At 44.0% G+C, this 27,334-nt stretch overlaps 1 protein-coding gene across 1 annotated transcript in view; it reads left to right on the plus strand.

Moving 5' to 3' along the window:
- LOC123775306 (midasin-like) overlaps nt 1-27,334 on the plus strand; it is a 139,489-nt gene that overhangs the window by 9,473 nt on the left and 102,682 nt on the right. The window contains exons 3-10 of the mRNA XM_069311863.1: nt 2,257-2,499; nt 6,303-6,543; nt 11,488-11,664; nt 14,853-14,954; nt 17,735-17,843; nt 23,074-23,242; nt 24,369-24,600; nt 26,384-27,179. Coding sequence (XP_069167964.1) covers nt 2,257-2,499; nt 6,303-6,543; nt 11,488-11,664; nt 14,853-14,954; nt 17,735-17,843; nt 23,074-23,242; nt 24,369-24,600; nt 26,384-27,179 — 2,069 coding nt within the window. The remainder of the gene's footprint in view (nt 1-2,256; nt 2,500-6,302; nt 6,544-11,487; nt 11,665-14,852; nt 14,955-17,734; nt 17,844-23,073; nt 23,243-24,368; nt 24,601-26,383; nt 27,180-27,334) is intronic.

Here is a 27,334-nt window from a genome sequence, read left to right on the forward strand (position 1 = left end):
CTCGAGATAACCTCAACATCTCAAGATAACCCCACAGGGGCTCTGTGGTCCAATGGATGTCTTTGCATGTGGAATTTGTCTCCAGTCTATCATCACTTGTATAGGGCGCAGGTGGCTTCGTTGTTGGTGTCCCACCTGCGTGCTTCATCTCTGTGGCAGATGAAGTTCCCTTGCGGTCCTTCCATTTTTTTCTATCACTGTGTAGGTGATGGTGTACTTCGGTCTCTGGTAGGGTTGTTTTGTCCTTCCTTTTGTGGTTGTTCCAAAACCGTCATCTCATGCTGAATACTGTCGCCTCGTATCGTGAGGCACTAGCGAAGCCGCTCCAGCTTGTGTTCGGTGTTGATGTTACTTCTGCCCCGTTCCGCACACTGTCTCGTGTGTTGTTTCAGCTCCTGCCTGCTCATGCGCCTCCTGAGCCATCCTGGTCTTTGGACCGAGTGCTCTCTTTTCTCTCTCCTCCTCGGTTTGTTGTGGCCCCTTCGGTTCAGGATTGTTTCTCTAATGCTCTTTTTTTCCTGTTGGCATTGCCCTCTGGGGGTCGGGTTAGGGAGCTTCATGCTCTCCTCCGGTGCAGGGGCTTCTGCTCCTTCTGTTCTGGTAGTAGGTTTATTCGATTGCAGCCATCTCCTTCTTTTCTGGCGAAGAATGAGACTGCTGCTTTCTGGAGGGGTCCTTGGGTTGTCGATGCTTGGTTGGTCAAGCTGGCGGTGCATCATGTGCTGTGTCGCATTGCTACTCTCCTCCATTTTTGCGCTTTGGGTTGGCCCGGTTTCCTTCCTTCCCTGTTCCCTGGTTTGGGTCTCTCAGGTCGTCTGCTAATTATCGGTTATCAAGTCTAGCCAGCCTGCAGTATATCCTCGTTCCCACGACGTTCGTAAGTTTGCTGTCTTTGGCAACATGTCCTAGGTTGACATTCGGGCACGGGGTTTTTGCAGGTCGAACAGGGTCCAGGCCGCATGTTACCTTCTCAATGCCCTTGGATGTGGTAGTGCCTGCGTTACATTGGGTCTGCGGTTGCAGCTAGTTGTCCCAACTTCGAGTTAAGGAGTGAGGACTGACCACCACCTGGGTAAGTCTTTGTGTTTTCTTTGTCTTTGGGTAGTTAACTCCGGGGAGCCAAAGGGGGCTCCCTTCAGAAAATCAGCGTTGAATGTAATGAAATGCCATTTTCTGGGTGAGACGCAGAGGCTCGCTGGCATCCCTCCCTCCCTCCGCTCGGCGGTATTTTTGCGTGTTTTGACATCCCGCCTAGTGTTGCCTATCGCCGGCGCAAGGGTCTGGGGCTCCCCCTTCCACCTCCCAGGGAGGGGGAGGGGTTGCACAGACAGCGACGCGGCATCGCGATGCTGTCATACTCCTTTGGTAATTTTCGTTGGGGAGTTCTGTCCACTCATTCGTCTTTCAGTAGCAATATTTTATCAGAATAGGGGTTTGTTTTGGGGCGCCTATCATTCTGGGTGCCAGACCCAGTCGATGGTAGACATAGAATGCTCCCAACCACACGGGGGTTTTTAAAGGCCATTCCTCCTCGCACCTCTCTAAAGGAGCCAGGTTCTGGCTCATGGTCTCCGGTAGGCAAGAACTCCATGCACTTTGACTGATGCCAGAAAGCTAATAGTTACATACCAGCTTGGATAGCTCCAAGGAGCCTCTGGGTCTCGCCCAGAAAATGGCTTTTCATTACTTTCAAAGCTGCCCCTCCCCCCTGCCCACCTTCCCAGGAAGCAGCCCATAACAGTTGTCTAACTCCCAGGCCCCTATTTACTGCTAGGTAACAGGGGCATCAGGGTGAAAGAAACTGCCCATTTTTTTCCGCACCCACCAAGGATCAAACCCGAAACTTCAGGACTACGAATCCGAAGCACTGTCCACTCAGCTGTCAGCCCTCTGTATCGTGTGTACATGTGTTCGTGCACATGTATGTATGCACACAGAATTTATTTAATTTATTTATACTACATGTGTTGGTCATCAGCCGGGGATTCAAAAGGAGCTCTGACATGAAAGATATGACCCAAAGGCCAGACAGAAAAGGAGGATGCTGGAGCAAGAGTTGTTCTAAAGCTTGCCTTGCCACATCATACTGTAGCCTGAGAGAAGGCCTCAAATATGAGTGTTGGTGTGGGTTCATGTAATTACCAAAGTGTAGTTACAGGATGAGAACTATGTTCAAAGTGTCTGTGTGTGGGTTGGAGGACTGTATATATTTAGTACTGTACAGTATATAAAATTTAGATATATATATTTTTCCAGATTTGTTCTCAAGTATTTTCAAGAAGCACCAGCACCATTTCAAAAGACAGAAGATGACGCATGTGATGAGCCAACACCAAAGAAGCTTAAGAGACAAAAGCAGCAGGTGCATAAAACAACAGACAAAGAATTATTGCAAGCCACTTATGATCTTTTGGTGTATGTTGGGGGAGATTTGATACGCATCTGGAAATGGTCATGTCTGTTATCATATTTACATCATAACTCGGAGGAAGTACAGTGGTAAGTAACATTCCCTGAATTGGTCTTAACTTTTGTGTTATAACCGGAAGTTATTTAAATATTTTTAATGTCTTCTGTTCTAGAATTGCTGAGTCTATTTGCATACTTGTATATTTAATATTTTTCCATTTGAAAATGCAGTCAGCACATATAATACTTGCAAAAATTTAAGCAACACCTGGGGTGCAGCTTTCAATAGAATGCAAAGCTAATGAAAATAATTAAGTGGTCTTCCCTCCCCACCTCCCTTCACTAGTGACATTTTCCCCTCACTAGTGACATTTGCCCCCCCTCACTAGTGACATTTGCCCCCCCCCTCACTAGTGACATTTGCCCCCCCCCCCCCTCACTAGTGACATTTGCCCCCCCCCCCCCTCACTAGTGACATTTGCCCCCCCCCCTCACTAGTGACATTTGCTCCCCCTCACTAGTGACATTTGCCCCCCCTCACTAGTGACATTTGCCCCCCTCACTAGTGACATTTGCCCCCCTCACATTTGCCCCCCCCCCTCACTAGTGACATTTGCCCCCCCCCTCACTAGTGACATTTGCCCCCCCCCCCCCTCACTAGTGACATTTGCCCCCCCTCACTAGTGACATTTGCCCCCCCTCACTAGTGACATTTGCCCCCCCCCACTAGTGACATTTGCCCCCCCATCACTAGTGACATTTGCCCCCTCACTAATGACATTTGTCCCCCTCACTAGTGACATTTGCCCCCCCCCCCCTCACTAGTGACATTTGCCCCCCCCCAATAGTGACATTTGCCCCCCCTCACTAGTGACATTTGCCCCCTCACTAGTGACATTTGTCCCCCTCACTAGTGACATTTGCCCCCCCCCCCCTCACTAGTGACATTTGCCCACCCTCACTAGTGACATTTTCCCACCCTCACTAGTGACATTTACCCCCCTCACTAGTGACATTTGCCCCCTCACTAGTGACATTTGCCCCCTCACTAGTGACATTTGCCCCTCACTATTCACATTTGCGGTTCATATCCAGGGGGTGTCCAACGTCCTGGTGGACAGCCTGTCCCGTTTCATTCCCCTGTCCACGGAATGGACGGTCGACGATGCCTTGTTCCTTTGGCTCTGCCGACCTTTCTGGTGCCTGGAGGTAGACCTCTTTGCGTCGACGTGATTTAGGCGTCTCTCGGTGTATGTGGTGCCCTTCTCCAACTGTGAGGCTGTCGGGGTCGTTTTTCGACTGGACTGATCGAGGTGGGGTTAAATGTATCTCTTCGTCTATGCGAACACTGTCACCTTGTATCGTGCGGTGTCAACAGAGCTGCCTTGGCTTACGTTCGGGGTGGATGTCACTTGCTCCATTCCGCAAGCTTTCTAGGGCGTTGTTTCACCTCCGGCCTGCTCATGCGCTGCATGAGCTGTACTGGTCGTTGGAACAAGTGCTCTATTTTTTCTCTTCTTGGTTTGTGGTGGCCCCTTCGGCTCAGGACTATTTTTCTAAGGCTCTTTTCTTGTTGGCATTGGCCTCTGGGGAGCCAGGTCAGGGAGCTTCATGCTCTCCTCGGGTGCAGGGGTTTCTGCTCTTTTGGTCCTGATGGTCATTTTGTTCATTTGCAGCAGTCTCCTTCTTTTCTAGCGCAGAATGAGACTGCTGCTTTCCGGAGGGGTCTTGGGTTGTTGATGCTTGATTTGTTCGACCAGGGTGCATCATGTTTTGTGTCTGGTTGTGGCTCTTCACTGTTACTTGCGTGCGACGGCCTCCGTGGCAGAGGGTGCGCTTTGGTTTGACGTTGACAGGGACGTTTTTCTTCGTCCCTGTTCCAGGGTGTGGATCTTCGAGGTCGTCCGCAGTATTATTCGGTTTGGCCAACCTGTTGTCTATTCCCATGCCCACGACGTTCGTAAGTTTCCGGCTTTGGCTGCTGTTTTTGGTAATATATCCTGGGCTGACATTCATGCACAGAGCTTTGTGAGGTCGAACAGGGTCCTGGCCACTTGGTACCTCATTAATGTTCCAGGCCCTTCTTGGGCATGTGTAGCCTTGGGTCGCAGGTGGCAGCCAGTTGTCTCGACTTCAAGTTGAGGAGCGAGTGGCAGCCGTGTCCCTGGTAAGTCTCTCTTTCCCTTTATCTTTAGATAAGTAGCTCCTGTGACCCGGAGGGGCTCTCCACAGAAAACCAGCCTTGACTGTAATGAACGGCCATTTTCTGGGCGAGACCCGGAAGCTCTCAGGTAACCCTCCCTCCCTCCGGTCGGCGTTTCTTCGCGTTTTGATATTCAGCCTATGAACTGGGGTTGGGTCGTCAGCATGGGAGGTCTGGGACCCCCCCTTCACCCTCTCAGGAAGGGGAGAGTTGCGCAGACAGCTGCGCGCCGGCTGTGATGATGTTATGCTTGTTTGCTTGTTTTCTGATTGGGAAGTTCTGTTTGCTAGTTTGGCTTTCAATTTGCAATGTATAACCAGCTGTAGTTTGTTTTAGGATTCCTACCTTTCTGGGTCCCAGATCTGGTAGAGAGCAGACGCAGACTGCTTCCAACTACATGGGCGTGTCTATTGGCCATTGCGCCCGTGCCTCTCTGAGGGGGCCAGGTTCTGGCTCATCCCCGGTAGGCCTAGAACTCCATCAATTGACTGTTTCCATGGTCTAACATATACACATCAGCCCGATATAGCTCTGGGGAGCTTCCGGGTCTCACCCAGAAAATGGCTTTTCCTTACATTCAATGCTTTTTTTTTTTAAATTACCTAAGTTACAGGATGAGAGCTACGCTCATGGTATCCCGTCCTCCCTGTACTCTTTGTCATATAACGCTTTGAAACTACTGACTGTTTTGGCCTCCACCACCTTCTTTTAGCTTGTTCCAACCTTCTACCAATCTTTTGCAAAGGAAAACTTTCTAATTTTTTTTTTTGCACCTTTGTTTCCTTAACTTGTATCTGTGCCCTCTTGTTCTAAAAGTTGCTGGTTTCAGAAATAACTCTTGTCAATTTGGTAGATTTGTTATTATTTTGTAAGTGGTGATCACATCACCTCTTTCTTCTATCTTCTAGTTTTGGCATTTTTAATGCCTCTAGTTTGTCCTCGTAACTCTTATTTTTCAGTTCCGGAAGCCATTTTGTTGCATGCCTTTGTACCTTTTCTAGTTTATTCATGTGCTTCTTGAGATATAAGGCACCATACAACTGCCACATATTCCAGTTTTGGTCTCGTAAAAGTCATGAACAGTTCCTTTATTATTTCAGCATCCATGTAATTAAAAGCAAGTCTGAAGTTGGAAAGAGACGCATATGCTCCTCTCACAATGTTTTGCGTGTTCCTTGGTGACAGTTTATTATCCATAACCACCCCTAGATCTCGTACTTTATTAGGGTACTTTAATTCCTTACCATTTGCCACATATTGCTCTAAGCACTTATTTTATCTAGATTAATTTGAAGGGCATCACAATCGTCTGTGTCTCCTATCTTCCCCAGTATCTTAGCATCATTCGCAAACATGTTTGTATAATCCTGTATTCCTTCTGGTAGATCGTTTATGTAGACTATTTACATTACTAATGCAAGAACTGAACCCCTGTGTGTGTGATAGATACCTTTTCCTGTGAAGCAACACATGATGATAGCTATTTTAAGTGTTAAAAGTTGTTTCAAGACCAAATTAGTAATTAAAGACATTGCAGTATTGTATGTGAAAAAATGTGCATGAAGTTTGTGTGTGGAAAAGATCCAATACAGTCTAGTCATAAAGTGTGGTAAATTTCTTGAAATTTAAAATGATTTGCTAAATTTGTTTATAATCTATATCTCATACGTAACATTTTCTTTTTCCATAGGTTGGCTTGCCATTGCATTGCAGTCTTATCCAGAATGAGCGAATCCCAGAGAGAATCACTAATAATAAAATATGTTTCACTGGAGACTCACAGAATATTAACAGTAAAAAATGGCCTCATTCCATGCCAAGTGTTGCCTCCTGTGTTGTGTGATGAAGAGCCAAGTAAGAGCTGTGCAGAGTTTCGACATACTGTCATCGTTAGCGGAGTGACTCTTCCACTGTATGATAGAAGACATCAGGTAATAGGTTAAAAGTTTTACAATATTATTACCTCCAATTATCTACATTTCCCTTTACACGTCTCCAATTGCCATCTGTGATTATCTCCTGTATTCAAATTGTTAAATGTAATTTTATTGAATAAGTTTTCTAAGCTGTTTTCTATGGGGGAGCCCCATTGGCTCCCTGGAGCTATTGGACTGATATGCGATATATTAGTCTGGGGCATCAGTCAATTAGAGTTCATCCTACCGGGGCTCACGAGGGGTTGCATTATGTGTTGTGTCTAGTTACCGGGACCCACAAGGGGTTGCATTATGTGTTGTGCCTAGTTGCGGCTCTTCGCTGTTATCTGCGCACCTCGGCCTCAGTGCCCGGGGACTCACTTTGGGTTCATCCAGTTTCCCTCGTTCCCTGTTCCGGGGCTCTGGTTTTCCAGGTTGTCTGCAGGGTTCTTAAGTCTAGCCAGCCTGCGGTCAATCCTCATGCCCATGATGTTCGTCAGTTTGCTGCTTTCGGTGCAAACGAAACATGTTGCGCCCCAGTATTCAGGCGCCTGACAGCTGGGTAGACAGCATTTCGGATTCGTAGCTCTGAGGTTCCGGGTTCGATCCCCGGTGGAGACGGAGACAAATAGCAAAATGTTTCTTTCACCTTGATGCCCCTGTTACCTAGCAGTAAATAGGTACCTGGGAGTTACACAGCTGCTACGGGCTGCTTCCTGGGGGGTGTGTGTAACAAAAAGGAGGCCTGGTCAAGGACCGGGCCGCAGGTACGCTAAGCCCCGAAATCATCTTGAGATAACCTCAAGAAGGGTGACATTCGGGCATGAAGATTTTAGAGGTCAAACAGGGTCCTTGCCACCTGATACTTGGTCAACATTCCAGGTCTTAGTCGTTCGTGTGTGGTTTTGGGTTGCAGGTTGCGAGTTGTCTCAACTGAGGAGCATGTGGTGGTCGCCTCCTGGGTAAGACCATCTTTTACTTAGCTTTGGTTATATAGCTCCATGGAGCAGACAGGGCTCCCCACAGAAAACCAGCGTTGACTGTAATGAAACACCATTTTCTGGGTGAGCCCCAGAGGCTCCCTGGCACCCTCCCTTCCTACCTCCAGTCGGTGGTTTATTTTGGTTTTGATGCTCAGCCTCTGAACTGGAGGGGTGAGTCAGTAGCCGGGGTGAGGGGGGGGGTCTGGGGCTGTGTGGACAAGTGGCTCATCAGTGGTGTATGACGTTTGCTTGTTTCCTTGGGTGTTATGGGAGTTCTGCATCTCTGCTCGGTCTTCATATGCAATTTTCTTACCAAGTGGGGTTTTTGTTATGTCTACCTTTCTTAGTGCCTTACCCCGATCGATGGCAGACATGGAATGCCTCCAACCACATGGGGGGTTTCCATAGGCTATGGCTCCCTGTGCCTCTCTGAGGGGGGGCCAAGTTCTGGCTTGTGGTCCCCATTAGGCTAGACTCTAATTGACTGATGCCCCAGACTAATATATATTGCTTAACGCTTATATATATTAACGCTTAACTTCAGTCTGATTACTCCAGTGAGCCTCTGGGGCTTGCTGAGAAAATGGTGTTTCATTATGTTTAACACTGGTATATTCTTTTGCACCATAATGTAGGATTTTTGAGCCGCTTAACCACTGTGATGCGCCGAGTTTATTGTGAAATTCCCCCTATGCGCATGAAATCAAGTATTCCCCCAAAAATCTTTTTTTTATTTGTAAAAGGATAAATTCCCTTCCCTGAACATGTCTGTGTAAAAATATATTCCAAATTCCACTTACTGTGGCTGTGGGGGACGTGGACAAGGTGCGCTCTGATGTCATCAGGGACTGGTCGCCTGTGCAAGAAGCTCCCAGACACGGTCGCACGGGCCATTCAAGCAATGCGTGTTGCCACAAATATATTTTCAATTATTTGTTCTATGTATTTCCAATGCTGTTTTATTTGCTTTTTTTTTTTATCGTATATGATGCATATTTGTGTCCTTTACAATATATATGCAGTAGAACGTTCATAATGTTCCATGGAACTGTGATACATGTCACTAATGTGTCCACAATGTTTATTGTCGCAATATTACCAATAAAATTACAATATGTAAAGTTTCACACACTGTTTACACAGTAACACACTGTATTACACACTCAATACTTCGGAAGTCAGTAATAATCAACAAAGTAGTCCATAGTACACAGCGTAACTTCGCTCTCGTTGCACCAGGTATAGATAGATTTTTGCTTACTGTTTCTTCGTTCTGTGTGCTTGCAAATAACGCACTCCCGTACACCCTTGGCCTTAGTACTTGTAGGTGGTATGTAGCCAAGTTTGTAAAGCATAAGGTAGTATTGAAAAGATTATAGAAGATTAATTTGTAAGGTAGTCTTGAAAAGATCGCTTTGTAAGGTCCCACACAGGAAGAGAATCAGCATGCCTCAAAGTGTGTCCGTCAATCTGGAAGAGATTCAGCTATTGTTGAAAATATCTATGTAAAACACCATCATGGAAGCTGCTAACACTGTTCACCTATGCTACTTGTATGAGATGCATCATCACTTAATGCAGAAAACGATTCATCTATGTATCATCTATATAAATTGGAGATAGCATCTGCATCAAGCGCCACCCTTGCCCATGGGTGGGCAAGGGTGGCGCTCAGAGCTATGACTGGATATGCTCGCTGTATCGTCCTCATAGGTACTGTATCACTTGCATCTGACCTTTGTGTTAGGTTTTTACTGCGCCTAGCTTCACCAATATCATGACCCGTTATGTTCTTCAAACAATATGGTTCGAATTTCGCCGACAGCGCGTGATCTTTCAACACCGTGTCGGACAGGTGTTTGGGAGCCAGAGGCGCGTGCGCCACCCATGGTTGCTCACTCAGTACTAACCCAGCCAGCAGCCCTAAGGCATTCTGGGAATTTTTTCCAATATGGCTGCCTTTCACTAGAGGTCCTAAAAGTTCATTTCGTACACAACCAATCGTGCGCACATTTTGAATGGGTACAAAAAAATTAGAGTTTTCTCGGTTGGCGCAGTTTCTCACCGACCAAGTTTTCTCAGTTGGCACAGTCCAGTAGTTAAAGGTTAAAAATTATTAATTTTGTATTCATTGTTTATTATAATTTTGCTTTAGCTTCTCATATGTGTGTGTGTGTGTAATTACCTAAGTGTAGTTACAGGATGAGAGCTACCCTCGTGGTGTCCTGTCTTCCTAGCATTCTTTGTCATATAACGCTTTGAGACTACTGATGGTCTTGGCCTCCACCACCTTCTCAACTAACTTGTTCCAACCGTCTACTACTCTGTTTGCGAAACTTAATTTTCTTATATTTCTTTGGCATCTGTGTTTAGCTAGTTTAAATCTATGACCTTGTTCTTGAAGTTCCAGGTCTCAGGAAATCTTCCCTATCAATTTTATCAATTCCTGTTACTATTTTGTACGTAGTGATCATATCACCTCTTTTTCTTCTGTCTTCTAGCTTTGGCATATTTAATGCTTCTAACCTCTCCTCGTAGCTCTTGCCCTTCAGTTCTGGGAGCCACTTAGTAGCATGTCTTTGCACCTTTTCCAGTTTGTTGATGTGCTTCTTAAGATATGGGCACCACACAACTGCTGCATATTCTAGCTTTGGCCTAACAAAAGTCGTGAACAATTTCTTTAGTATATCGCCATCCATGTATTTAAAAGCAATTCTGAAGTTAGAAAGCGTGGCATAGGTTCCTCGCACAACGTTCTTTATATGGTCCTCGGGTGATAGTTTTCTATCTAGAACCATCTCTTTCTGTATCAGAATTCTTTAAAGATTTCTCACATAATATATAGGTTGCGTGGGGTCTATGGTCTCCTATTCCACATTCCATAACATGGCATTTATTAACATTAAATTGCAAGAACTGAACTCTGTGGTACTCCACTTGTGACATTTCTCCAGTCCGATACATTGCCTCTGATCACTGCCCTCATTTTTCTATCAGTCGGGAAATTTTTCATCCATGTTAGCTTACCTGTCACCCCTCCAATATTTTCCAGTTTCCAGAACAACCTCTTATGTGGTACTCTGTCGAAAGCCTGTTTTAGGTCCAGATAGATGCAGTCAACCCAACCATCTCTTTCCTGTAAAATCTCTGGCTCGATCATAGAAACTGAGTAAATTTGATACACAGGATCTTCCAGATAGAAAACCATTCTGTCTGTCTGATATAATATCATTTCTCTCCAGGTGTTCTACCCATTTAGTTTTGATTAGTTTTTCCAATACTTTCACTATTACACTAGTCAATGATACAGGTTTATAATTGAGGGGGTCTTCCCTGCTGCCACTTTTGTAGATTGGAACTATGTTAGCCTGTTTCCACACATCTGCTACGACTCCTGTACACAGGGATGCCTGAAAGATCAGGTGAAGTGGAATGCTGAGCTCCGATGCACATTCTCTCAGAACCAATGGTGAAACTCCATCTGGGCCTACTGCTTTATTCTTTCTTAGCTCCTTTAGCATATTTTCCACTTCATCTCTATACACCTCTATACACTCTATGTTTTGTGGAATTCTTATTGTGTCTGGTTCTCTGAAGATCTCATTTTGTACAAATACACTTTGGAACTTTTCGTTTACTGTTTCACACATTTCCTTTTCATTTTCTGTGTATCTGTCCCCCATTTTTAACCTCTGAATATTATCCTTTACCTGCAGCTTACTTTTAATGAATTTATAGAAAAGGCCTGGATCTGATTTGCATTTGTCTGCTATACCGTTTGTTGTCTGCTATATACTCTATACAGCATATAGACATATGCTATATGTCTGTGTGTGTGTGTGTGAGAGAGAGTGTACACCTACGTACTGTCGTCACTCGACCAAAGTTCACAACAAGTAATTTACATGCAGTAAATTTATACTGATATAGACATTTATATTAATGTCTAATGCACTATAATTTTTTTTTTTTACAGATGGAAGGGTGTTTAGTGAATCTTCCCTCCACTGAACGGAACCTTGAAAGCGTAGCTCTGGCATTGTGTCAGGGTCAGCCTGTTTTGGTTGAAGGAGTTGTTGGCAGTGGGAAGACTTCTCTTGTGGAACATTTAGCTTGTGTTACTGGGCGGACTAAAGCTCCCTATCTTATCAAGGTAATGATTTAAATACAAAATTAAAAAGTCCTTTTAATTTTATATTCAAATTTAGTCAAATAAAACAAGTGTTTGGGTAGATGAGATGATCTGGAAAGATCTAAGGAATTAAAAAGTAGAAAGGAGGGAATCAGGATGAAGTAGTGTATATAATATATTTAACTTCATATTAAACCATTGCCCCAACCTTTGAGGATTTTCATGTGAATTTTCACTTTAAACTGTTAAAAAGTTGATGACAGATTTACTCCTTTTTTAATTCAATAATGCTGAGTCTACCAAGATTGTATCAGATTCTTTAGTGCTAAGAAAAGAAACATCAGTATTCTATGTTTACTATCATTAAGGAATTATTTATCTTGTGTCAAGAAAACAATGATGTAACAAATAGGAAGAGCTATTTTTGCAAATTAATCATTTTCACAGTCTGGCTTCTGAGCTCATGCAAGCATGTAAACTGTAAATGCTTGCCTCTGACTTTAAACCTTGCTTCTGACTTCAGACCAACTTTTAAAATATTTATACTCTTTGTTACATTTTCAAAGTTCTTTCTTGCATTTTAACTTTGTCATGTTCAGAAAAGAATTCTCTAGCATTTAGACAAAAAATATTTGTATATTTGGTCTCCCTCTGCAAAGCATGAGAGTGGTGCCAATGAATGGAAGGCAAACCAACAGCCAAATATACTGTATTCCCAAATCTGGCTCCGACGAGGGCCCAACCAGCAGCATGTAAAGCCCCAGCCGTACTAGACAGTTTCCAAGGGCAAGGATGAGATCCCTGAAGTGAAACCTAGATGTGAAATAGGCCAGTATGAAGCTTCTGCCAAAGACAAAAATTAGGCAACAACATCCTCTGGGAAGAGGAGTGACAAAAAGGGGGAAGGGAATAAAAGGCCAAGGACAAAGCCAAATCCAATGACTGGAACAACATAGTTTGTCAATGTGCGAGATGAGCAGACTAGAACATGGCCTCTACCTTCCGGAGCATGGGATCACACAGATTGGGCATAGCTGCTAATGGCACCATGGTGGGCAACAAGGCACCCACGCCTGACCCAGAGCTAAGCGTATCAAGATCCTCATGGAGCCAGTCGGTATAAAGCTCCACGAGAACCAGAAAATGTGTGATCGTAACCATCTGTTAGTGAGTTAGCAAGTTATTCATATGAATCTATGTTAGCAAAGGCAACAGGTCATGGAGCTGCATCAACCCTATGTTCTGCAAAAGAGTAGGAGCAGATACTGCCCTTGGGAGCAGACACAGTCATTGATCGCCTCAAAAGAAAAGCTGCCCAAAATCACCTGAAACGGTCAAAACCTCTAGCCAATTGAGCGTGTGGGAACAACAAAATCTGCACTAATCTCGGAGAAAAAAAAAAAAAAGTATTGTTTGCTAGCCAGGAAGACTCTGGGACATCATAGCAAATCCAGTATGGTAAGAAAGACCCAAACTCAGAAAAGGCAGGGGTCCATCACAGAGGCAGGCTTTTGGTTACACAGCTGTTTAAAATGATCCGCCCTAACCACCGGAGACCGAGAGTAAGGAAATCTCCAGAAGAATGCATTGAATGCACCATAGGGCATGTGGAGAAGAAAAGGGGAAGCCATATTAAGATAAAAATTGTAATAGGATAAGATAAGGGATAAGAAATCCCTCTCCCAGAAGCAAAAGACCTTCGTCATACAGTCTGAAAGACCAGGCAGGGTCCAAGGGAACACAAGGGCCCTATCCAACTCCACCCAAGCCCTGGAAACCAAAAAAGAAGACTCCAGGACAGAGCCAGAATCAACACCCACTGCCTGTGATAAGAAAGCAGATTCCAACAAAGGCTTCAGAGGAAGGGGGGGTTGGCTAGAAGGAAGAAAACTGCAAAGTCACGACAGGACTAAGTGGCTTAACTCCCTCTATGCCTGAAGTGGAAGGAGCCACCCCCAGAGAAGGCCAAGCCAGATTCTGAGCTAAACCTTGCTCCAACTCCAAAACCCTTGGACATTTTGGAGCTGGAAGCAGTGGGTTGGGGGGGGGGGTAACAACAGAAGCAGGGCACACCACACCCAAAGGGAAAGGAAGAGGAGGCACAGATGAAAGCAAAATGGAATTCAACAATACTTCCAATTCCAGGTCCCTAAAAGAAAGACAAGCCAGTTCCAGGGCATCCAACCGGGCACAAAGCCAAGACTGCTGAAGGCAGGTGCAATGAACCAATAAAGTGGTCGCTGCCAGATACACTTGAACTCTATCGGGAGAGTCAGTGAAGAGCCACTTAGGGAGAGCAAGCCCCACAGGATCCCAGGTCGTAGGTGTTACCGACGAAACAGGTAGCATAGCACCGTGAAGACAGAAAGAACGATTGTCTTCCCTTAGCACAGATAATGAACAGCCCTCAAACTTGCATAGGGCAAGAGCGGGTGTGGAGAGAATGTCCATAGGCCACACCGAAATCTACAAGAGAATTACCAGGGCCTGAGAGACTAACCAAGCAGGACACCCATGCACTGCCAGATTTTATTTTATTTTATTTATTATTTATACCAGAGTTCTTACATTCTTGTACAGCCACTAGTACACGTAGTGTTTCGGGTATACGCTCTATTCGCTTTATAAGGTATACCAACACAGCCTAGTCAACATAGCTATGAAGGCTGATCTCGATGTGTCATTTGAATAAGAGCTGGTGTAGCCTGTACTCAATACAAGCCAGTGCTTGCTACACCAACCTGTACTCACTGCACCAGCCTCTACTCGCTACATCAGACTACTTGCTGCACCATACTCTAATCACAGGCGATGCGACAATAACGTGGCTGAAGATATGATGATTATGTGAGAAGGAGCACCAGAAGATGAGGAGACGATGACTTTTCGGTCCGTCCTGGACCATTATCAAGTCGATTGTCTTGATCGACTTGATAATGGACTTCATATCCTCTTCTCACTACACCAGCCTCTACTCACTTTTTACACAGCTCTTTAAAATGATCCGCCATTTCATTACTGCACCCTGTAATCATTGAGGTTCTTGTACTGTTCTCATGTCCTGATATGAGTACAGTACACGAGTTACATTTCTTGATGTGATTTAAACATACTCTTTCTAGGTTAGTAATGAGTCATCATTTCAATTAGTCCTTGGTATTTGACTATGAGGATATGAAGTACATATAATTTCTGCTGCATTTGTGCAGGTACAACTTGGAGATCAGACAGACAGTAAGACTCTCCTCGGCACTTACTGCTGTACACCAACTCCTGGAGAGTTTATCTGGAGACCAGGCTCGCTCACTCAGGTATTTCTTCTGTATATTTGATGTACAGCTTTTTGTTATTATTTCCTTTAAGTGTAGCCTGTTCATCCTTCTTTGGCATGCTCCTAGTCAGGGTTGGCCTTTGGTGATGTGGGGCCCAATTGGGAACAGTTTTGGTGGGGCCCTGCACATTCACAGCCTAGGTTTTTTAAGTGAAATGATTTATTAAAAATATTAATTTTATTATTTTATTTAGAAAACATTGCAAATGTATGTGAATAGCATTGTTGGAAAAACGTTATCTTGTCTGGAGAGAGCCTTCCCGGTAGCTCCATGGTGCTGTCTTATTGAGATTGCTCCATACTAAAAAGTTAAGTCAGTTTCAGAAGTTCGGTATGGCCTTCCAGAGACCAGAGCCAGAATCTGTTCCCCCCTCACAGAGGCACGGGGGGAATGGATAACAACTTGCCACCCCACTGGAAAAAGCCTTCAGAAAATCAGCACAGGCTTAGGCTTTTCTTCTTTGGATACCGAGTAATGCTACTCTTGCACAGTGAGAGTTACTTTATCTAGTTGTGTTCAGGACTTCCCCGCTGAGAGGCCTGGCCACCGGTATAGAGAGCCTCACTTTGGATTAATTACGGATCTTTGATTATTCTGTTTGGGTCCTTGGCTGGGGGCATTCTTTGGTTTTGTTGAGGGTGCACTGGAACTTGTGGGTAGTTAGCAACAAGGAGTCACAAAGAGCTATTCCCAGAAAACCACCATTAATTGTAATGAAATGCAAATTTCTGTGTGAGCCCTGGTGGATCTCTAATCCACTCTACGTTCAGGGTGTATGTCACTTCTGCTCCGTTCTGCAAGCTTTCTCGTGCGTTGTTTCACCTCCGGCCTGCTCATGTGCCGCCTGAGCTGTCCTAGTCATTGAACCTGGTGTTCTCTTTTCTATCTTCTCATCGGTTTGTGGTGGCTCCTTCAGTTCAGGATTATTTTTCTAAGGCTCTTTTTCTTGTTGGCATTGGCCTCTGGGGGGTTGGGAAGCTTCATGCTCTCCTCCAGCGCAGGGGTTTCTGCTCCTTCGGTTCTGGTGGTTGGTTTGTTCATTTCCAGCCGTCTCCTTCTTTTCTGGCGAAGAAGGAGACTGCTGCTTTCCGTAGGCGTTCTTGGTCTATTGATGCTTGGTTGGTCAGACCGGGGGTGCATCATGTCTTGTCCAGTTGCGGCTCTTCGGCGTTACCTGCGCTCTTCTGCTTCTATGGCCAGGGATGTGCTTTGGGTTGATCTGGTTTATCGTGCCCATGACATCTGGAAGATTCGGGCAAGCGGATTTTGGAGGTCAAACAGGGTCCTGGTCGCCCAGTATTTGATTAACTTTCCTGCTCCTGGGCATTCTTGTGTTACTTTAGGTTGCAGCCAGTTGTCATGGCTTCGCGTTGAGGAGTGTGTGGCGGCCAGCTCCTTGGTAAGTCCCTCTTTTCCATATCTTTAGTTATATAGCTCCAGGGAGCTGAATGGGTTTTCCACAGAGAACCAGCGTTGAATGTAATGAAACGCCATTTTCTGGGTGAGCCCCAGAGGCTCCCTAAGAACCCTCCCTCCCTCCCATCTGGTCGCCGTTTTTTGTGGTTGATCCTTAGCCTTCGAACTGGAATGGCTGGGGGTGCGGGGGGGGGGGGGGGGGTCCAGGGCTCTGCTGCGCAGATGAGCGATGCGGTGATGCAGTGTAACGTTTGCTTGTTTCCTTGGGATTGGTAGGGAGTTCTGCCCCTCTGTTCGGTTTTCAGTTACAATTTTATTACCATGTGGGGTCTTGTTTTGTTATGCCTACCTTTCTAGGTGCCTAACCCCAGTCGATGGCAAATAAGGAAAACCCCCAGGGTTTTCCAGGGCCATTACTTCCTGCGTCTCTCTGAGGGGGGTCTAATGATTCGCATATTAACCCGATAGCTCCAAGAAGCCTCAAGTTCAAGTATGTTTATTGAGACAAGAAGGAAATACATCACAAATGGATGGAGTAGCTTAGGCTATTTCTACCCCACTGCAAGAAGCCTCTGGGGCTCATCTAGAAAATGGCGTTTCATTACATTCAACGCTGGTTTTTGTACATTCATCGTATAGTTCACAGAATTTGGCATACATCTCATTTATTTCCTTGCCTAGCAACAAGTCTTTGCAATTAAATTCATTAAAGAATTTTCTATGTTTCCATAGTGTCTCTGTCTTAAAATCAAATTTATCAACTATTTAAATTTTGCCATTCTGTTCTAGATTATATCAGATAGAATGAATGTAACTACCTAAGTGTAGTTACAGGATGAGAGCTACGCGCTCTGGTGTCCCGTTTTCCCAGTACTCTGTCTATAATGTTTGAAACTACTGACAGTTTTGGCCCAACCACCTTCTCACTTGTTCCAACTGTCTACCACTCTGTTTGCAAACAAAAACTTTCTAATATTCTTTCAACACCAGTGTCCTCTTATTCTTGATGTTGCTGTTTTCAGGAATTCCTCTGTCAATTTGTTTGAATCATCTTATTATTTTGTAAGCGGGGATCATATCACCTCTTTTTCTTCTACTAGCTTCTACTACTCTTCTAGCCTCTCCTTGTAACTCTTGTTTTTAATTTCCAGAGGCCGTTTTGTAGCATGCCTTTGCACCTTTTCCAGTTTATTGATGTGTGTGTGTGTGTGTTTCAATACATTCATTACTTGATTAATATATGTAAAGTATTATACTGTATCAAAAATTTTTAAAGAGTTTTTTAAGATAGTTTTTATAAGACGTTTGAACTTACTTATGCAGATGTGGACATTTTATTTCAGGCAGTAACTAATGGATACTGGCTTTTGCTTGAAGACCTAGATTATGCACCAATGGATGTTATTTCCATTTTGGTGCCACTACTAGAATCACGAACTTTACCTCTTCCAGGTGAGTAATCTTATTTAACTTTGAAAAATATATACTGTAGTTTATCAGGATAATCTTCTTTTTAGATGTTTTGTAGGAGTTGCACCACTGATTCCTAGTGTCAATAATCAAGCAATAATCAAGCCATACTTAAGGTAATTACACACAGGGCCTTTGAGGCTCGCCCTTGCCTGACAGCTGAATGGACAGTGCTTCGGATTTGTAGTCCTGAGGTTCTGGGCTCAATTCCCTGTGGAGGCAGAAACAAATGGGCTGAGCAGACTAGGAGTCACAATAATGTGACTGAAATATGTTGACCAAACCACACACTAGAAAGTAAAGGGACGACGACGTTTCGGTCCGTCGTGGACCATTCTCATGTGGATTGTGATGAGGGAAGGAGGCGAAGACAATAAATAGGCAAGAGAGAGATGAGAAGAAAATCTTAGAGGCAGAAAAAGCAAGGCAAAAAGTACAAAAGGTAAGGTGTAATAAAGTGGATAGTAATAGGAATTAAGAAAGGGATCGTAAGAGAAAACAAGAGAATGAAAGAGAAAGAAAGATAGATAAATGGAAAGGTAAGCTTATGTTAGGTCATGTTTGTTAGAAAGCTTAGAGCATTTGAGTATATACTGTGAAAGGGAAGAGTCAACAGCAACAAAGCCAGGACTCTAGTTCATGTTGGGTATGTTGTGTATTAGAGCCGATTCAACAAGACGGCGTCTGTGTAGAGTAGAGGCAGGAAAGATGATTAGAATCCTTTACATGACAGAAGAGAGGATGACAGACGTAAAGAACACAAGAGAAGTGTCAAGTCTGCAAACACAAACAATGCTCTCTTCTGTCATGTTAGGGATTTCTGCCTCTTAAGATTTTCTTCTCCACCCCTCTCTCTTGCCTCTTTATTGCCTTCGCCTCCTTCCCTCATCACAATTGCCTTGAAAATGGTCCAGGACGGACCAAAACGTCGTCGTCCCTTTACTTTCTAGTGTTTGGTTTGGTCAACAATTGGGCAGAGTTTCTTTTTCCCTAATGCCCCTGCTACCTAGCAGTAAATAGGCACCTGGGAGTTAGACAGCTGCTACGAGCTGCTTCCTGGGGATGTGTAACAAAAAGGAGTCCTGGTCGAGTACTGGGCGGTGGGAACTATCATCTCAAGATAACCTCCTGGGAGCAAGGATCAAAATTTGGCTCTATAAAGTGAGGATAGCTTGGGTATCATTTAGTATGTAAATATTGCCAGAAACCAAAATAATACCAACACAAGCAACTGCTTGAAGAAAATTAGGTACCCAAAAGAAACGAGGCAACAATCATTGCCATCACACAATGTTGCACTCGCCTTCACCAGGTGGCTGCCCATGTCATCCAGAGTCCATGACTGCCCTTATTTATCTTCATTCATATGCTGGCTCAGCAAATCTCCCTAACCCATTGGCAAGAAGAGAATAGGTCCCAATATGAAAAGGACATCACATTAGATTCATCACTTGAATTTTGAGAAGGGTTCCCACAATAGCACCTTTTAGCCATCTCACAATGTCACTTCACCAGAGGTAGCCAGCATTTCAGAAAGGATACAAATTGATTGAAAAAAGAAAAGGCTAGAACTCAATCTGAGTGTATTTAGTTTTCATAGCCAAAAACTAAATTTTTTATTTGTGCGAATTTTCCAGTTTCTTTGCCAAGAAAAACCAGAATTTATAAAATTTAATAATTTAAATAAAAAATCAGTGTAGCAAAATGTCTCTCTTTTGTGTGAGCCCCTGTGGCTTCCTGAAGTTATCTCAAATTAGATGGTTCCTAACTACTGGGTCATATCAAATATAGTTGTGCTTGGCCTGCTGTTGGGGGCCAGAATCAAAATCTGAGGCCTGGGTTAGTGGAACTTTTCTTTCTTATTACCTTCTTGGTAGGTATGTTGTGATTAATCTCTGTGATGCGCAAAGTTTATTGTGACATTCCCCCTGTGTGCATAAAATCAAGTGTTTACAAAAATTTTGTTGATCTTTGTTAAATGAAAAATTCCCTTCCCTGAACACGTACATGTAAAAAAATCTAAAACATTCCACTTACTTTGGCTGTGGGGGATGTGGAGAAGGGGGCGTCACAGTCTGGCCGCCCGTGCGTGAAGCTCCCGGAGGCGGTTGCGCGCTATTCAAGCACCGCGAATTGACTGAAATATATTTTCAATTATTTGGGTTATGCATTTCCAATGCATTTTTTTTTTATCGTATATGATGCATATTTGTGTCTTTTACAATATGTGTACTGTAGAATGTTCATAATATTCCATGGAACTGTGATGCATGTGTCGGTAATGTGTCCACAATAAATGTTTAGTCGCAATATTACTTGTTAAAAATTCACTAAAATTACAATATGTACAGTTTCAGACATTATTTACACTGTATAACACACTCGGTACTTTGGAAGTGAGTGATAAACAATGAAGTAGTCCATGGTTGTGGGAAATTTTCCAACAAAGTTTATTATGATTATTGATTAATTAAAAGGACTGTATAAATAAATTATGAGTGGACTGTATGAGTTTTAATGATTAGTTGGATGTTTCCACTTCCACAAAATTCTGGGGGGGGGGTAGATTTAATAATGCTAGATCTATCTAAGGAATTTTATATGTTTGAATAATTTCCATGATAAATTTTTATAGGTAAATAATGGTTTTGGAATTAGAAAACTAACTACAATATTATAACTAAAGGTTTATAAGCTTAGCTTTAAGGCAGGTAATTAAAAGTGCGTTTGACAGTCTCCCGAAATCAGTCAATTTCTAGACGCAACGTGACGCTAGACGCTCCATGTATTGTTTGTCGTGTCCCTTTCATTCCTGTTTTACTACTTGCCTTCTTCGTTCATCTTTCTTCTATGCTCTTGTTTCTGGCTGTTGGTGCTGGGGGTTTTCTTCTGGTCTTTTCTTGTGTTTTTCCATTTTCTCATTTTATCCTACACATGGTTGTGTGTTTTGTTTGTGCCTTTTGGCTCTCCTATTGCCAGGTTTAGGTTCCTGGTTTCCTGGCTTACTGGGCCTGTGGCATTTTTACGGCCTCATGGTTTCCCTTCTCTAGAATCGCGTGTTGGGATTGTCGTCTCCTGGCGGGATCGTGGGCGTTGGGATGTTTTTCTGTACGGCAGACATTCCATTTCCTCCTTTGCCGGCTTGGGTTTCTAGCTCTGCTGGCTCCGTTGTCGCACCCGAGATCTTCCTGCGGCTTCGCCTCTTCCTAGGTTCGATTGGCACATGGCGGGGCCGGTTCGGTTCTGCCTCGAGTCTTTCACGTCCTGTTGGTGGTCGGGTGGCTTCGTTGATGGTGTCCCACCTGCATGCTTCTTCTTGGCGGCAGTGTGGGGTTTTTGGCGGTCCTTCCTTTTCCTTCTCTCCCTTCTTCAGTAGCTGCGTTTGTTGGCGTGGTCTTGTCTTGTGGAGGTTTGGGGCTGTCATCTTGCCCTATCCTGTCACCTAGTATTGTGTGGTGCTGGTGGAACCGCTTCAGCTTGCTTTCGGTACTGGTGTTTCTTCTGCACCATTTCGCGAGCTGTCTTGTGCATTGTTTCACCTCCGGCCTGCTCTTGCACCGTCTGAGCCGTCCTGGTCATTGGACGGAGTGCTCTTTCTTCTCCTCGGTTTGTTGTGGCCCCTTTGGTTCAGGATTGTTCTCCAAGACTCCTTTTCTGTTGGCATTGGCCTCTGGGGGTCGGGTTGGGGACCTTCATGCTTTCCTCCGTCGCAGGGGTTTCTGCTCTTTGTCTTCGTGTTGGTTTTGTTCGTCTGCAGCCTATTTCTTCTTTTCTGGCAAAGAATGAGACTGCTGCTTTCCTGAGGGGTCCTTGAGTTGTTAATGCTTGGTTGATTGGGCCAGGGGTGCATCACGATTTGTGTCTGGTGGCGGCTCTTCGTCGTTTTTGGCTCTTTTGGCGGCTCTTCTTCGCGCTTAAGGTTGATTCGGTTTCCCTTCTTCACTGTTCTCGGGTGCGAGTTTCCCAGGTCGTCCGCAGAGTTCTTCAGGCTGGCTAGCCTGTGGTCTATCCGCGTGCCCATGACGTTCGTAAGCTCCCCGCTCTTACTGCCGTCCTTGGCACCATGTCCTGGGCTGACTTTCGGGCACGGGGCTTTTGGCGGTCGAACAGAACAGGCTGCTCGTTACCTCGAGCATGTCCCGGGGCCTCGTTGGGCCTGTGTCATTTTGGGTCGGCGGTTGCAGCCAGTTGTCTCGACTTTGCGTTGTGGAGTGAGCAACAACCGCCTCCCGGGTAAGTCCCTGAGTTTTTCCTCTGTGGGTAGTTAGCTCCGGGGAGCCAAAGGGGCTCCCCCCAGAAAACCAGCGTTGAATGTAATGAAACTGCATTTTCTGGGTGAGACCTGGAGGCTCTCCGGCATCCCTTCCCCCCCCCCACCTCTGTCGGTGTTTTTTTTTCCTGTGTTTTGATATCTAGCCTCAGAATTGACGGTTGGATAGCTGATGTGAGGGGTCTGGGGCTTTCCCTTCCCCCTCCCGGGGAAGGGGAAATTGCCCAAACAGCGGCGCGGTGACGTGTGGCGTCATGATCGTTTGTTTGTTTCTTTGGGGGGAGTTCTATCCACTTGTTGAGTTTTTGGTAGCAATAATTTCTCCAGAATAGTTTTTTTTTTGGGGGGGAGGGATGCTTACCTTTCTGGGTGCCTATCCTGGTCGGTGGCAGACATAGAATGCTTCCAACCACACAGGGGTTTCTATAGGCTATTGCTCCCCATGCCTCTCTGAGGGGGCCAGGTTCTGGCTCGTGGTCCCCGGTAGGCCCACAGAACTCCATGCACATGACTGATGTCAAAGTCTGACATCAGCATATCAGCCTAGTAAGCTCCGAGCAACTCCCGGTTCTCACCCAGAAAATGGCGTTTCATTACATTCAACGCTGGTTTTTTTATGTATCATCTTAGTGTACATCTCTTCTGTGGCTTTAAATTGCCAGGAAGTTGATGGTGGACATGTTTTGTTTGAGAGTGCAACTTTGAATAGATAACTCAACAGGCAACCTAGTCTCAGGACTGTATTATTGGAAAGATTCTGAAGGTTAAATTTCCCCTCCTCCTCTGTGTAACATCTTTATTTTGTGTATGCAGTGACAACAGTAAGAGTTGTTAAGTGTGTCTTGTGAAGCCCTTGCAGCCTATGATTGGAGACAAGACTGGCTGACTTTTAATTTGGAGAATTTGTCTGTTGCCTCTAAATTTTATAATTGTTTCCCATAGGTCATGGAAATATTCGGGCCCATCCAGACTTTCAGCTGTTTGCCACCCGCCGTACTCTGGGAGGAACTAAGATGGTTAGTGGGTGTGCTGGCCTCCTAGATAAATTATGGACCACAGTGACTCTAGAAACCCTAACATGTTCAGAATTGCTGCAGCTTATTACTACCAGGTAGGCACTTGATATTTTGTTCTTGTGTATGCATGTCCCTGTACGTTAGATGAATCAAGATCTATTTACCCTGCATGTTAGGTAATCAGTAGTGAGCACTAGCTGATTCAAGGGATAAAATAATAAAAAAAATGTCAGAACTCTTGAGTATTTAATAGAATAGATCATTTCATGAAAGTAGTAACAAAGTAATGAAGGTTACAGTAAATATTTTGTACATAGCCTAATAGAAGATAAATTTGTATGCAATGAATGCTAAGGGAACTATATGATAACCATAACTATTATAGGTTTTAGATGTATATTTCTCCTGTAATAAATTGTATATTTAGATGTATATTTCTCCTGTATATTTCATGTAAAATGCTGTTACAGTACTCTGGTGGATGCATTAGCACTAAGAACAGGTGGGCTTTTAACAAACCTAATTAGTCCAAAAGTTTTCTAAAGATGAGTATGTTCTATATTTGTGACTAGAAACTCTGGTACCACAAATTTTTCAGATTATTCCTTGCCTGTGAGACTTGTGCAATGAATGAACGATGAATGATAGAGATTAAGCCACCCAAGAGGTGGCACGGGCATGAATAGCCCGTAAGTGGTGGCCCTAATATCAGTCCACTAGCTCCAGAGAACCACCGGGGCTCTACCCAGAAAATGGCATTTCATTACATTCATCGCTGTTTTTTTTTTCCTCCAAGAAACTCCAAGGAGTATTTTTGCTGGATATTTCCTTAGTGAGGGTTTAGGAGGGGAAGGCCAGGTTCTGGCTCTAGTCTACAGTAGGTCATCAATCAAAGATTCCCGAGGGTGATGTGATACGTGTGTGAGGAACTATTTTAGTGCAGCTAGCTTCATGGAGACTTCGAGGCTCAACCAGAAAGAGGCATTTCATTTCATTTAATGCTTATTTTCTTACATTGTTTTGGCTCAAAGATAAATTGATATGGAGCTTTATCAACAGTGAAGGAAAGCAAAACACTTGCTTCCATCGTCATACCCCAACTATACCACTCTACCTCCTTTCTCCTATATACCCGCACCAAAAACTAATTAAACCTCAACAACCACTCCACCGCCACCTCTTCTGCCTCTTCTGATACCATACTTTTCGTAATTATTTCAGATGGCCAAAACTGGAATCCATATCAGAGAAGCTGGTTGCTGTATATTTGATGTTGTCAGCAGGGCAGCACAGTGATGACAGTGATGGTTGCAAGCAAGTTGACATTGTGGATATGACTTCCATCAAGGTTTCTGGACGTTTGGTGTCAACCCGTGACTTGATGAAATGGTGTTCAAGAGTTTCTTCTCATATTGACGATACCGACATTCCATTGTCTAATAGAGCATTTCAGGTAGGTTATATGTTCTGTTATTAAAGGGTGGAACTAAATTTGAATGCAAAGTTCTCTAAATATGACTAAATCACCTCAATAGTGTGTGCTTTTTCAATATGGAAAATGTTCATCAAATATTTATTCCCATTATTGCACATTTTTATATTTAATTCATTTTTTCTGTGGGGTAACCCCTTCGGTTCCCTGAAGCTATCCAAACTCACAAATGCCATATTAGTATGGTGTCATCAGTCCCGGGAGTTCTATGCCTACTTGGGACCATGAGCCAAAACCTGGTCTCCTCACAGAGGCGCTGGGAGTAATGACCATATGAGCACTACATTTACAGTATGTCATGTGTCATCGACTGGGGAGGGCTCTCAACTGCTGGTTGTGTTTACATTTGGCTGCTGAGTGCTTGCGTTCACTTTCTGGGGTGTTTTTCAATTAGTTCCTGCGCGCTTGTTCTTATTGGTGACTGTTATTTCCTTTGGTGTGACATATCTCTGGTTTGGATTATGTTTGCTTTGTTAAGGGTGAGGTGTGTGGATTGCTGTGTTTTCCTGCCTCCCTGCTGTGGTGTCGTTGGTTGTTTTGGTAGGTTTGTCCTTACCTCGCTGTGCTCCTCTTCCCCACGTCCCAAGGGTTCAGCTTTTAGAAGTTTGTCTGGTTGACTTGGGTGCCAGTTTGCAGTACCCTGCCTGGGCTTCCCTTGGAGTACCCTGCAGGAAGAAGGCTAAGGGTCCTGGGAAACCCCGCGGGGGCTCCATGGTTCGATGGATGTGACCCTTGGGTCCCCTCTCACTTCGTGCGAGATTGAAGGTTACTCTGTCCCCTTGTCTCAGGGGGACACTCACCAGTTGTGCCTTTGCCATGCTGCTGTGGGTAAGGCCCAGTTAGCCTGCGCCCTACCCACAGCCTGCTTTCGGTTTGACTGTGGGTAGGGCACCCAGTGGGTTTGGACATTATATGTATATACTCTTGTAGGGAATTTTATTGCGAACACATTGATGCCAAAATGAAAGACCTAGGACAAGAATTGAAGTAACAAGGCTGAAAAGAGTATAGACATTTTATTGCTCTTGAGTGCGCACAGGAGTAACGTGCTGTCACTTTGTTTGCTGTGGGTGGTTCACTGGGCTTTTGGACTTTATATGCATATACTCATGTAGGAAATTCTGTTGCAAACACAATGATACCAATATGAAAGACCTAGGATAAGAATTGAGGTGACCAAAGTAAAAAGAATGTACACATTTACACTTGTACATACACTTGTGCACTCCTGAGTAACATGCTCTCACTTCCTCTGTTTGTTGCAGATGGTACACGTACATCTCTATGTACTCTTATGTTGTCTGGAATTGGCACTGTCTGGTTCTCTGAAAATGCTATTTTCACAAACACTTTGGAACTGTTCATTTTGTGTCACATTTCTTTTCATTCTCTGTGAATCTCTTCCCCACTTTCAATGTCAGGATTTTATGCTTTACGTGCAGCTTGCTTTTCAATAAATTTAGAGAAAAGGCCTGGTTCTGTTTTACATTTATTCACTACTCCTTTCTCAAAGTTTCTCTGCATGTCTTCTCACTGCCATGTAGTTGTTACTTGCTTGTTTGCATTCTTGGTATGTTTGAGGGTTAGGTATTGAACCCATTTTTGTTCTCCAACCCTCACAATTGCAGTTTTGGTCTGAAAAGTCAGAAACAATTTCTTTTATTATTTCACCATGTGTAGAAAGCCATAAATATTTCCTGTATCAAGCAGCTATACTAATTACTGTATTTTTGTATCTTTTCAGGAAGCTCTTGATTGCTTTTGTGCAGCAGTACCAAATCCATCAACACGCTTTACATTTGCAGTGCACATTGGTTCAGTCATGAACCGCACAAAAGCAGAGGTTGAATATTATTGTACGCAATACAAACCAGAGGTGACACAGATGCCTAACAAGTTAATAATAGGCCAGAGAGTAAGGTTTCATAAAAAAGTGATTGATACGTTTTCTCTTGGCAAAAAGGAAAATGTTACTTTTTCATTCACAAGACCTGCAGCATGCTTGCTGGAAAGAATTGGTGTTGCAATAATGAACCAAGAACCAGTGTTGATAGTTGGAGAGACAGGCACAGGAAAGACATCTACTGTTCAGTATCTGGCACACCAAACTAGAAATAAGTTACGTGTTATTAACATGAATCAACAGAGTGATTCAACTGACCTCCTTGGAGGATTCAAACCTGTAGAGATGAAAACCATTGTTGCCCCTGTACGACAAGAGTTTGAAGATCTCTTTGCCGCTACTTTCTCCACTTCTAAAAATAATAAATTTCTCCAGCACATTATGGTGTGTTATGTCAACCAGAGATGGGTTGACCTATTTTCTCTGATGGAGCATACGTTGGAGAAAGCTCTGGAAAAGTTGAGGCAGCCTGTTCAATCAGTTGAACAACGCAAAAAAAATGTTTCATCGGTCATTTTAAATAAATGGCAAAAATTGAGGCTAAAAATATCAACAGTTAAGGACCAAGCACAACATGCCCAGAGTGCCCTTGCCTTCTCCTTCATTGAAGGCATTCTAATCAAGGCTATTCAAGATGGTTAGTATTTCAGTGACATGTTTTTCATTGTTGGGCATAGGTGTACAATGGTAGATTGGCTGGACCTTTTAATCTCAACTAACCAAACTAGTCCTTATGCAACCTTAATCTTAGCTTAACCTTCCTAATGGCTAACATAAATCATTCAAAATGTC

Source organism: Procambarus clarkii, chromosome 70, assembly GCF_040958095.1.
Source record: "Procambarus clarkii isolate CNS0578487 chromosome 70, FALCON_Pclarkii_2.0, whole genome shotgun sequence".
NCBI lineage: Eukaryota > Metazoa > Arthropoda > Malacostraca > Decapoda > Cambaridae > Procambarus > Procambarus clarkii.